At 59.8% G+C, this 12,326-nt stretch overlaps 2 protein-coding genes across 4 annotated transcripts in view; one reads left to right on the forward strand and one right to left on the reverse strand.

The window, feature by feature from the left end:
• The window catches only part of CRAMP1 (cramped chromatin regulator homolog 1), a 69,600-nt gene extending 60,578 nt beyond the window's left edge, over positions 1-9,022 (reverse strand). The window contains exons 1-2 of one of the 2 annotated variants that reach the window (XM_058286694.2): positions 8,760-9,022; positions 6,540-6,880 (exon numbers count right to left, since the gene is read on the reverse strand). In XM_058286694.2, the coding sequence (XP_058142677.1) occupies positions 6,540-6,879 (340 nt within the window). In that variant the 5' untranslated portion in view covers position 6,880; positions 8,760-9,022. Of the gene's footprint in view, positions 1-6,539; positions 6,881-7,279; positions 7,361-8,759 lie in introns of those variants that run through there. The other variant, XM_058286693.2, reaches the window with a different exon arrangement.
• A 1,906-nt stretch (positions 9,023-10,928) lies between these two features.
• IFT140 (intraflagellar transport 140) overlaps positions 10,929-12,326 on the forward strand; it is a 79,386-nt gene continuing 77,988 nt past the window's right edge. The window contains exon 1 of one of the 2 annotated variants that reach the window (XM_058286696.2): positions 10,929-11,041. The gene's annotated coding sequence lies outside the window, so the exon portion shown is untranslated. The remainder of the gene's footprint in view (positions 11,042-12,326) is intronic. The other variant, XM_058286695.1, reaches the window with a different exon arrangement.

The following is a 12,326-nucleotide window of genomic DNA, read 5'->3' on the forward strand; positions in this document are numbered from 1 at the left end:
GGAGAGCAGGCCTCCCAGGCACATGCTCCATGGAAGCCGGCGAACCCAGCGCTGGCTTTACCCTCCCCGCCCGGAGACGGGTGCCTCCAAACGGAGCCCCGTCCCTCCCCACCTGCACCGGTGCCCAAGCGCCACCTTATTTTGACCCTCCCCGCTCCCAGGGCCGTGTCCCAAGCCAGCTCCGCTCTTTCCTCCACCTCCACCCCCACAGCCCAGGCTGGGGGGGACAGGCCCCATGGCCTGGGCCTCCTTCCATCTCCCTCTATTGGACCGTGACTGTCCCCCTACCCCACGGCCCCTCCCTTACATGCTTCCCCGTGTCGCCCTGGAAGACCCCCCCTGCACCTGCCTAGCCGAAAGCTCCCACCCTTGGGAAGAGAAAGCGGCCCCACCTCCCAGATGGGATGCCGAGCCTGGCAGGGCAGAAACCGGCCCACTGCCCACGCCGTGCAGCTGCCGGGTGGCCGGCCGGGCCTGGGGACGATGCCCACCCCAGCAACGCGCCCTTAAACAGCACTCCTAACACACATGCGAGTTGACTCGCAGTGCAGAATGATGGTCCCCGTCTTAGAAATAGGAAACTGAGGCCCAAGAGCATAAGAGCCCCACATCCTCTGCCTCAAAGTGAGGGCATTTCCCCACATCCCGCCGTCTAAACCTGCTGAGCGCAGAGCAGAACCCTGTCACCATTCGGATGTGGCTTCTAACATCACAGCTACTCTTCTAATATTACGCACGGAACTAGAAGAATCCTAGCGTTTTAGAGTGGAGAACACTGAGCAGATGAGGAAACGGACAGACCGAGCAACCTGCCCTGAGCCCCATGGCTCCTGCGTGGCAGGGGCGGGACTCTGCAGGATCTCTGCTTCTCCGTGGCTTCACTTAGGGACAGAGTGGAAGACGCAGCTGCCGCCCGCCACGCCGCACACAACCTCTCGTTGCCCTGAAGTTTAGTGGACTTGCTTTCCAGCGTCAGAAGCAACAGAAGTCTGAGCCGAGCCGGACGTCCGACCGACACCGCTCTGGAGACGAGAGGAGGTGCAACTGCAGGTGAGTCCCCATGCTCCGCCCACTTGCAGCTAGAAGACGAGCCGGAGCAGGGCCGATGGACACGCATCTCTGGGGGTGGCCGACTGACACCGGCACAGGGAAGCTTGGCCGTGGGCGTCCTTGGCAGAGTGGAAGGGCCCCGCGGAGCAGGCCGAGGGTGCCGCAGACCTCCAGGGCCCCACACACAGCCCCGTCCAGGCCACACCACGTCACGTTCCGGACAAGGCAGGACACCTGAGGTCGGCCCCCTGGAGCACTGGCCTCCCACGACAGGCGGCGCTGACGTCGGCGCTGGCATGGTGAGGTTTGCTTTCGGAGCCCCGGCGACTGGAGGCCCTTCCTCTCCACCAAGGTCACAGGGGAGCACGCAGGACCTCAAGCACGCAACTGCTGGGTCAACTGCCACTTCAAAACCTCACTCCAAAATAAACAAGCACTAGGGAAAAACACACCTCACTCCAAAAGCTGCCGTGCCCACGCACCGCACCCGGGTCGCCTCCCAAAGCTGTGCCAGCCACGTGGCAGATGTTCCACAACGAAAGGCGGCAGTGCCCCGGACACTTGTCCCGCAGCCTCTGGCATCTTCTGTCTGTGTGGCGAGAGCCCCTCGCCCCAATCCGTGACACCCTGCCTCGCTGGTGTCCTCTTCCAGTCATCTCTGCACCCCCTGTCCCCAGTGTTGGTCCTGCGGCGAGGACAGCCTGTCTGCCTGGCATCTGCACGCGGTGCCCACAAGGCGCAGCGCCCTTCTGCACGCTCGGACAAGGGTGGGCCCCCAGCTTCAAAGATCTCTCCCCCAGACATGTGAGAGAAACAACCAAAACCCCAGTGCTCCTACAGGCAATGCCGCCCCTTTGCCAAATGCCATCAAGAGTTCAAGTTGTCTCGCGTGGTTACGTCTCGATTGCCCAGCGCACCCGAGCCTCCTGGAAGGCGAGGGGGTGGCCTTCTTCTCGGCCCGTCTCGTCCTTCAGGGATAGGACACTGCGGTGACGGAGTGCATGAGGCTCAGTTCTCCCTGTAGGGTTTTGCCTACTCAAGTCTTTCACTTTCCTGTCTTCCTACAACCCGAAACAAGACACAACGAACCACATACAAGGAGAACCCTAAGGAATACTCTGTCAGCAAGAGGCGATTCCACCGAGATAGCCGGTACCACAGGAACGACCCTCACCTCGGGAGTGAACGAGGAACTCCAGCTGGCTCACCCTTCAATCCGCTATTCAGACGTGACTTCACCAGCGCGTGCACGTGCGTATGCCCACCCACCTGTGTCTCTGACGGGACACAAACGCGACCTGTAAACTGGGGACCTGGTCACTGACCGAGACTCTCAGGTTTGCAGCTGCCTTCCTCTGGCCTGGGAAGCTCCACCCCGATCAGCCTGGAAGGCCCCCGGGGCTCCCACCCTGCTGTGTTTGGGGGGGCCTGCGTCACGTCTGGGCAGTCGGTGGGACGCGACGGCCCTCCCTGGCGAGGCCTGAGGGTCTTCGGACAACACGACCTGCACAGGCCTGGCTGCCGTGGGCTGCCCGCAGCCCCCTTGCTTTTGACTTGAACGTACAGGATTCAGCTGAGCGCGGGGACCAGAGCCTGGCCTCGGCGGGCTTGTGAGGATCTAACGTCTCCTGGCGGCAGCGTACGGCGCCCAGGGCCCTCGTCAGCGAGGAAAGGGGAGTGCTGTCGGAGACACGCCCATGTGGAACGGGCCCCCTGCGCCGCAAGCAGCTGGCCGCCTGGACAGAGGAGGGCCGCCCCGTGCCTCGCCCCACCTCCTGCTCCTGAGGCCAGGGCGACGCTCAGGGCCCACAGGACAGAGACATCCTGACCTCGGGGAATGCGCCTTCTGGATCATGCTCCTGAGAACACACCTGCTGCTCCCCACTGCCCTCCACCACACGCCAGGGCTCCTGCGGCCCCAAATGCTCACGTGAGCACAGCTGTCAGCAGCGTGCTTTAAAAGCAAGGGATCTTGGAGGAGTGGAGGTGGCCCAGCGGTTGAGTCCCTGCTGTGGGAGGTCCCGGATTGGGTTTCCGGTGCCTCCTGAGAAAAACAAGCAGCGAGCAAAACAAATGAAAAAAAACCGGCTCAGGGAAGCCAATGTGACTCAGTAGTTGACCTCTGGCTTCTCACAAATGAGGTCCCAGGTTCGGTCCTCAGCCCCCCAATAAATGAAAACAAAAAAACAAAAAAAAGCAAGCCACTGAAAGCTCAGGTGTGTCAGGCCAACTGTCCCTCTGCATGGACTGAAGCAGCTACGTGGCGGTTCTGCGGGCAGAGGCTGGGCCTCCTGACTCCTGCTCACCCTCTTTCCAAAGCGGTACCAGTCTCTCCAAGGCTGACACCATCTTTCAGAAACTCCTAGAAGCTACAGGTGGCCCACAAGATTAGGAAAGACATAAACAGGAGTAAACCCCGCAGGGCAGTTTACAGGTTGCGAAGCACCGGCACAGAACACCCGGCTACACGTCCAGACACAGGAGGCCTGGTTCTATCATCCCACCTGGGAGACTGGCCGCATGGCCCACATTTGGCCGGTGCACCCCACGACTAGCTCCCCCGTCACTGGGCGAGGGAAACGGAGGGTCCGACTGCGCCAGGCATCCCCTAGGGGTGTGCCTGGGACACAGCACTCTGACCTGGCCTGTGGCCCCTCACCCTTGCAGCTGTGCGTGTGGGCTGTCATGAACAACGGGCCCCATTGGCCAGTTCTGCTGCTGCTGTGACGAGGACGGTGCTCGGGTCATCCCCGCTCACGGACAGAGAACTCGAGGTCTCGAGAGATGCGGCTGCTGGCCCGGGGTCGCTTGGGGAGGGGCCTGGGGCGCTGCCTCCAGGACCTGCGATCCTGGGTTTGGCTCTCCAGTGCCTCCTTGGGTCACCCGGGCAGCGTGGTCAGGCTGGTTGTGCTGGAATGGCGCAGGGCCGCTGGCTGCGGGTCTGTGCTGACCTTCTGTTTAGGCTGCACCCGATGTTTGAACCACAAACTTCAGTCTCTGTGCCCACTGACCAATCAGGTCACAGAGGCCCAAGACGCCTGGCGGGGCCACACCCTAGTTACGGTCGCTCCTCCAACTCAAAAGAATTGACTTTGAATCTTATTAGGAAAAAAAATCTTTCTCATGGGAGTCAACAACAGTCTATTCTTACAGAGAAAGAAAATAACCCAGTGGTGTGGAGTAAAACAGAAGAAAAAGGACTTTCCTTTTCCCCAGCATAGAATGGCTTCTCCTCCCAGGTCACAGCAAGGGTCTCACGCCCATGAAAACTGAAACTGGCCGAGCGTTAGGTAACCAACCAAGGACCCGGCAGCCACCGCGCTGTGGGTCTGCTGAGGCAGACTGGAAATGACATTTCTTTGCAAGTAAAAAACTTAAAATTGTGAGTGGTGTTCTCCATTTCCTTACTGACAGGAGATCAGGTGGAGGATTTCATAGATGCTAAAGGGACTGTAATGTCCCTCTTAGAACTGCTCCCGAGGCCAGCTGGAGAACGTCGGGCCTTCTTTCCCGGTGGCTGAGGCTGGCGAAGACTGGGCAGGAAGGAGGGAACTGTCCTGAGCCCAGGGAAGTCTGTCCAGTGGCTCCCAGGAACCTGGACCACAGCAGCCAAGGGGTGGCCCACTCAGGAGCTCAGTGCCAGCTGCTGGCCGAGAAGGTCTGGGAAGCAAGAGACAGGCTGCCTGCTCTTCAACAGGCCACAGCATGCTGTAGCTTTGTCACGTACTTAAAAAAAAAACACATACAACTTGCTGGCTGGAGAAGGAAACGCAGGAGCCACAAGGAGCTCAGACTCCAACAAATCTGTGTGTTACCAATACTAAGACACTACAAGAGACGACTTGCTGCTTCAACCCTGCAGTGGGACAAGAACCATCTGGAAGCTCAATGCCGAGTGCAAAGCTCCTCCAGGGGAACATCTCCATCTCAGCAAGAAACACTCCACCGTGCAAACAAAAGCAAACTTCCCCTTCTCACTGTACTGCCAAGTAGCGAACTGAACAGACTTTCAGCATCGCTTCACCCCAGCCACGACTTACAGGTCACAGAGCTCCCTTACGCCTGCACCTTACTTAATTTTAGTGCCCACGTGCGAGAGGAGAGCAGTCACCGCTGCCTGTCCTTCCAAGATAAGGACACCCATCTGTGAAAAAGCAGATACACCAGGGCCCGTGAGCAGACAGGTCAGAGGACCAGGGTCAGAGGGTGAGGCTGGGAACCCCAGCTGAACTCCAGGTCCAGGGCTTCGGAAACCAGAACAACAAAGCCCTGCGAGGATCTCATGTATGATAACTCAAGACACTCTGCAACTAGAAAGTAAAATGATTTTCTATGAAGCAAACAAAGCCAATGAAACAGACTCAAGTTCCCTAATCAGCCACTTTTACACCAAAATAAACTTATATGACACAAGTTTTGATGTCTGAAACACACTCTTCAAGCAACTTACATTTACATTTTGCTCTGTTTAAAAAACTTGTTACCAAAAAACCAGGGCCATCATATTCCAGAAGCTAGCCCTGCTCAGTCGAGGATGAGGCGGGAGAAGGACGTTTACCAGGAAACATTTGGCACAGATATCCAAATGCCTTCTTCATCACTTTCTTCAAATATTTGCTTCCAAAAACTATCAGAATCATCTAAAACACTCAAGTCTCCCAAAAAATTAATGGAAAGTTTGTTTTTTTTTTATGCTACTCTCACTGGAAATTGTATTTGCTGTTGATAAAAGTACTACAAACTTGGTGAAATGAAAAGACCGTAAGAGCAATTCCTCTTAAGATTAGAAAGCACCGTGCTGAAATAACAATCAAGCAGAGCAGGGGCCTAGGAGCGAAAGGCACGAGAGCGACGCTCGGTGTCTGGATGATTTGGGTAGGGAGGCCAGGAGAGCAGGGGCGGCCTCAGTCACCTCGAAGCCCTGGACAGATGCTACCGGCTGTGGCTCGGGCCACAGATGTCTCCACTACTTACAGGGCCCTCGAGGAGCCCTTTGTGGCACCCAAGTAAACCTTGGCTGAGGCTCAAAGGGCCCCTCTCGAAGCCTCCAACCCTTTCAAGCCAAGCAGCCCGAAGCAGAGGGGGTGACTCCTTTGCCGCATTTCCGGGAAAGAGAAGCAGCAGATATTTTCTCTTTCTATTCCCAAATTATTGTCACCTGTTTAAAACAGCCTGCCTCATAAAATCATCACCAGTCCTTCTGGAAAACAAACCTTAAGACGTCTACTCTACCTGCCCAGAAGAAGGGTACTTAGTTTCTCCTTAAGGGGTCTGTGTCTACACGGTTGGCCTCTTTGGAAAAGGGGGCAAAGTGCACCTCCAAAGTGAGTGTTTTCCAAGTGCAGACAAGAAAGGGGCCCCCATCATGGAGGGGTGAGTGGAACAGGGTTTGGGAGAGGGGACGGGTGCCCCCCGAGACCCCGCGGGACCTTGCAGTGGCACCCCCTGACCCGGGTGGGGCTCCCCCGCGAGGAAGGGCCCGGCTGTACCTTTTCCCCGGGCGCCGGAGCTGCTGGTGCCGCCGCTGCCCACCGCACAGGACGCGTCCTTCCTGAGCCTCTTGCCCTGTGGCCTCACGCTGGACCTGAGGAAGTGATGCTGGTCCTGGGAGGAGACCTGCAGGGGGGAAGGTGCCCGCGGCAGGCCCGGGGGGGCAGGGGGGCCGTCGCCGGGGCCGGTGATCTCCTCCTTCTTTGTGCTGCTGGTCTCCTCGGCCGCTTCTCCTCCGCCAGCCCCTTCTCCTTCCAGGGCCTCCTCATCAGCCGCTCTCTTGCCCAGCTTCTTGAGCCCTTCCTCCCCGCTGCTGCCGTCTCCCAACTTCACTGTCATCCTGGGGCGCAGGGGGAGGGGGGGGGAGAGAGGGAGACCCCGTGAGCCCCGCGGCGGGGAGAATCCCTGGCCGGCGGAGGGGAGAAGTTTAGCTGCAGAAATTCCCTCTCAACATGGCCGCCGTTGTTTGTTACAAATCCCCTCCCGGCGGCTCTGCCCGGCCCGGCCCGCACCCCGGCCCCGCGGCCCGCGCCGCCCGCCGCCCCCCGCGACCCCGGCCGCCCGCACTCCCGGGACCCTTCAGGGGCCCCGTGCGGGGCGGCCCGAGAAACGGCCCGGCGCGGGCCGCGGGCGCTGGCGGGGCGCGGGCGGCGCGGGCGGGGGGCGGCGGCGGGCGCAGGTTGGCCGGGGACCGCGGGGGCCCTGGGGTCCGGGGGGCGGCGCGGGGCCGGGCGCCTACCCGGCGGGGACGCGGCTCATGGCCGCGGCGCGCAGGCGGCCCGGGCCGGCCTCCTCGCTCTCCTGCGCGGCCTCGGGCCGGGTCGGCCGCCGCTCCCGCTCGGCTCCCCTCGTCCCCACCCCCTCCCCGCCCCCCGAAACGGGCGCGGGGCTCCCAGGGCCCGCGCACCTGCCCCGCGCGGGCGCCCGCAGCCGCCCCGGGGCGACAGGGAGGGCGCGGGCCGCCGCCTGGCACGGGGCGCTCCACGCTGGCTGCTGCCGGCCGGGCCTGGCTGCTCTTACAGCAGGCATCGAGCACCAGGTCAGGGTTCTGGCAATCCCGCGTCCCGGGGCAAGAGATTATTTTGCTGCTGTGGGATCTGCGAATTAAACATGCTTTTGCAACAAAAAGGCCTGTTGCATCGAACAGGTCAGGGCCACAGAGGACCCGACAGCACAGTTATTTCCAGGTCCAACAGCCGGAGTGAGCAGAAAAGGATGTTCAAACTCGGGTCAGGGCAGAGAAATTTCCTGCACTAACTTTGTTTCCCACTCCTCGGGGAACATCAACAACGCAATGCAATACCTCTGAAGACCCCTGCGGCCCAGAAAACAATGCCACTCAAAAAATAACTCAAGAGATTCCGGTACATATCGCATCTTGAGTCCAGAAATAGCCAGTCGTGTGTACACGCTCTGAAGCACAGAGCTGAGTGTGAGGTCCCTCAACAGAGTTCCACACCATGCCCACCCAAACTGCCTGGCACTCGGGCAAGGGGATCGATTCCGCTTCAGGGGAAAACCGGAGCCAGCCACCGGCAGAACCACCAAGCCCAGAGTCATGGTCAAGACAGCTTGTGGGAAGATGTGGAAACGAGTGAACTACACGACCACTACTTCTACTACTCTGACCTATTCTGCCACAAAACCAACATCAACAGCTTTCCTGTCTCCACCTGACCCTTTACACCCCTGGGGTCCAGGCTTCTCCAAACGACCCTGCCAAAGAACAGGCTACAATGCGGCACCCCAACCAGAGGGGCTTCCGTCCCCAGGACTTCCCTCGACCATTCTGTTTACCCCTTTCTACTTGGGGTGCCTGAGAAGATCCCAAAATATCTTTCTCTGGGTTTTAAACTGCAGACGCCCTTCCCAAGGATCCACTGCGCCACCGCCACCCACAACGCCGGCCAGGACCCGAGCAGAGCGTTCGGGGTGTGCCTGCCCAGAAGCGGCAGAATGACCAGCCCGGGCAAGGGAAGGCCGCGGCCGGAACGCGCGGAGGACACTGACTTTCCCCTTCGGGCAAAGCACCGCGCGGGGGCTGGAATCCTCCGAGGTTTCCCGGAGTCACCACGGGCCCGGCCGGGTTTCGGGGCCGGGCAGATTTCGGGTCGCGCGCAGAGGCGGTGGGCGCGGCGCTGCCCCGCCCAGGGCGCCCCGCACGGCCCGACCAAGCTCCCTGCGGGCGCCCCCACCCCGCGACCCCGGGCCCCGGTCACCTTTTTCATCAACGCCTCGCGGCAGCCTGGCTTCCCGGGCTCCCGGGGGCGTCCGGCCCGCGGCCCGGCGGGCGCCCGCACAACCGCCGGGCCGGGCAGCCTCCTTCCCGAGCGCCGACCGCAGCGAGGCCGCGACGCCGGTGCTGTGCCGCCGCCTGGGAGCGGCGCGGCGCTCGGCCCGGCACGTCCCCTCAGCGGGCCGGCCAGCGGGGCTCGAGGCTGCGGGCGCCGCTGCTGCCGCCGCCGCTCGGCCTCGGGCTCGCCCGCCGCGCTCCCCAGCAGTTCCGGCTACGGCGGCCGGCGGAGACCGCGGGACGGCGCGCCGGGGCGGGGGCGGGGCGGGGCGACGCGCGCGGGGACGAGCACGCCCGAGGTCGGCGGCGGGCGCGCCGCCCGAGCGGCGCTCCCATTGGTCAGCAGAGGGTGCGCGCGCATGCCCGCACGGAAACTGGGCTGGAACAAGGGGCGGGGGCCGGGCGGGCGAAACGAGCGATGTTGTGACGCCAGGCCCGCGGCCGTGCGGGCCGGGGGCGTCCCTTCGGATTGGTGGAGCGACAGCCAATGGGGTCAGCGCCCGCGCTGTGATTGGCCGGGGCCGTGTTGACGGATGCGTGAGAAGAAAACGCAGAGTCTTGAATCCGGCGCGAACTGGGTTTTTCACGAAAAAGTGTAAAAGCGCCTCCGGGCGGGTGGTCCGTGCTCTTCACTGAAGGGAACGTGTTCTTTTGAGCCGCTTTGGCGTAGCTGGCTAGGCTGGGCACTTGGGCCACTTCAAAATAGCGATGAAAGAGCATCTTTAAAATCCTAGTCGTAGGTCTGTACTCCAAAGATCTGAACGCAGGGGAGGAGCGGATCTTGTCCCCAGTGTCCACCGCAGCATTAGTCACAGTGGACAAAAGGCGGTAGCAACCCCTGTGTCTATTAATGGAGGAATGGAAGAACAAAAAGGGCCCAGCCGTACAATGGAATATTACCCAGTCAGGAAGCGGAGTGGAGCGTTGATCCGTGCAATAAATTATGTTGCATAAAAGAAGCGAGACACAGAAGGACAAATACCTTGTGACCGCACTTATATGAGCTATCTAGAAATGGCAAATTCATAGAGACAGAAAGAAGACGAGACTTTAGCAGGATTTAGGGAGGGGGAAATGGCGAGTGATTGCTTAATTTGCTTATTTGGGGTGATCAAAAAGTTTTGGTAGCACACATTGTGAATGTCATTGACACTGAATATGTATAGTTGAAAACTTTTAGGTTGCAAATATGATATTAAAATAGATTTTTTAAAGATACAAACGGGATGTTTTGCGTTACAGGGAAACATTAAATGAAAATACAATTCTAGTGTTTATCAAAATGGAAATTTAAAAAATACTTCCTGGTAGTACCTGATCCAGTACATGTTCTGTGCCATGCAGTAGTATCTACGTTTTCTTTATTTTTTCACTTGCTTAACAAGTGATATTTTTGCTTTCTGTTATTGTGGCATTTTTTAAAATGTCACTGACTGCTTTCAGAGTAGAGTGGGGTGGATGGGTGGGGATTGAGTTTTCAAAGTTATTTTAACCACACCTAGCGTCAGGATCAGGACACAGGTCGCTAATGACTTTGGGAATGCAGCCATGGCCACGAGTCAAGGCGGCTTCCAATGGGATAGACATGTATCCCTGGTCCACCCTTTTTCGCCCAAGGAGTCCTTCTGGGCTCTAACGCGCTGAACACATGCGATAAATGACCTAATAACTTCAAGAACCTATGTTGACTCACTTTGCTCTAGTCAGAAATACTGTTGAAACACACCGTCCTATTAGAGACCAAACCCAGTCAAAATAAATAAAAAGTCTGGGGTCAAGAACTACCCAGCATCAAGCAGGCACGGCATTATGGCTGACCCAGAGAAGAAAGCGTCCTAAAGACTCGCGCCTGTCCTCCTCCCAGTCTCCCCATTGCCTTAGTTAGCTCCTACACGGCGGGAAAAGGGTCACCTCTAGCCTAGGAAAAATGTTACCAGCTTCCCCTCTCTGCCTCGTACCGAAAACCCTGGCCCCTGGGCTCCGCTTTCTGGAGTTTAAGCCAGGAGCTACATCCGGCGAGATTGCCCCCCGGCAGATCCCTGGGCGCTCGGAGTCTCACGAACGTGCCCGATCACCTTCGGCTCTTTCCGGCCTCTCGGGGCGCTTCGGGCTGCCTCGGCCTCCGCGTCGCTCTTCGGCTGCGGATTCCGAGTTCCGGGCGCGGCCGTTGTCCCGGCAACGCGCGGCGGCGCTGCGGCCCCGGCCCAGGTGAGTCCGCTCCCCGCGCCCGGGCCGTAGGGCCCGAGGCTGGGGGGATAGGGGACCGAGGGGCCGAGGCCGGGGACTCGGGGGACTGGGCCCCGGGACTCGGGGTTCGAGCTCGAGCGAGCCGGGGGCCGGGCGGCCGAGGCTGGCGGGCTCGGGGCGCTCCGCCCGCGTCACCCCGACTTCCTTTCTCCTCCAGACCCGGCGGCCCCCCAGGCCTCGTGGCCTTTCCCCCGGGAGAGGCGGGCGGGGCGCGGGGCGCGGCCGCCCAAGTGCGCCCCCTCGGCGTCGCGAGGCGGGCTGCGCGCCGCCGAGGGTCCCGAGGGCGAGCTCGGGGGCTCGGGGGCGCGCCCCCTCCCGGCCCCCTCGCAGGACGCGGGGCGATGACCGAGTTGACGTGGGCGCCCCTGGGACGGGCGCGGGGGTGGGGAGGGGGACAGCGCCGGCACATTCCAGACCCAAAGGCAGGGCCGGGAGCGGCCGGGGAAGCGGCCCGTGCCTCGGCCGCCCCGGCTTCCAGGAGCCCTCTGGCCTCCAGGCCTGGCGTGGACGTGGCGGCGGACCCTGCAGCCGTGGCCCCGAGGGGGGATTCCCCGTGCACCCCATCTCAGCCCTGAGGTGGCCTTAATTGAACCAACTCCCCGGATCCTTTCCTGGAAAGTGGTTTAATGGGGCCCTAGAAGGGCGGAGAAGACCTTGCTGCCCCTGGGGTGAAGGCTTCGGCCAGGCGCACTTACGTTTCAGACACAGAGTTGGTTGTAAGGAGAGAAGTATACACATTTCTGAAGTGGCCCCACTGAGAGACTGCACTTAAATGATTACTTTATTGTTAGGCTTCTCTAATCCTTGTATTTATTTTGGTAACTTTTTAAAGATTCAGATAACTTGTTCATTGTAGAAAAATGTTAAACATGCAAGTGAAATTAATGACAAATAACTCCACATTGTATAAAATTGGGATAATTCAGACCATCTGCTAAGCCATTTTTTATAGTTAACAGAACATCAAGGGCATCTTTCCAGGCTAATAAACCTCTTCCGGGGGAAAGGGAAAGGGGGGTCTCTTCTGTGCAAGGCAAGGGTCTGAGGCCGAGGATGCTGCAGCCAGCCACAACCCTTTGGGCAGTGAGGGTCACACACTGCAGGGACCAAGGAAAGGAGGTTTCCTGATACCCCAGGAGGTGTGAAAGGGACTGTGAGCTTCATAGGAAGGTCTGTGTGTGTGTTTTGGGGGGGAGGGGAGAGCCTCTGGGAATGGCCCAGGCAGGAAAGAAGGTACTTTACAAAT

Source organism: Dasypus novemcinctus, chromosome 23 (genome assembly GCF_030445035.2).
Source record: "Dasypus novemcinctus isolate mDasNov1 chromosome 23, mDasNov1.1.hap2, whole genome shotgun sequence".
Classification (NCBI taxonomy): Eukaryota; Metazoa; Chordata; class Mammalia; order Cingulata; family Dasypodidae; genus Dasypus; species Dasypus novemcinctus.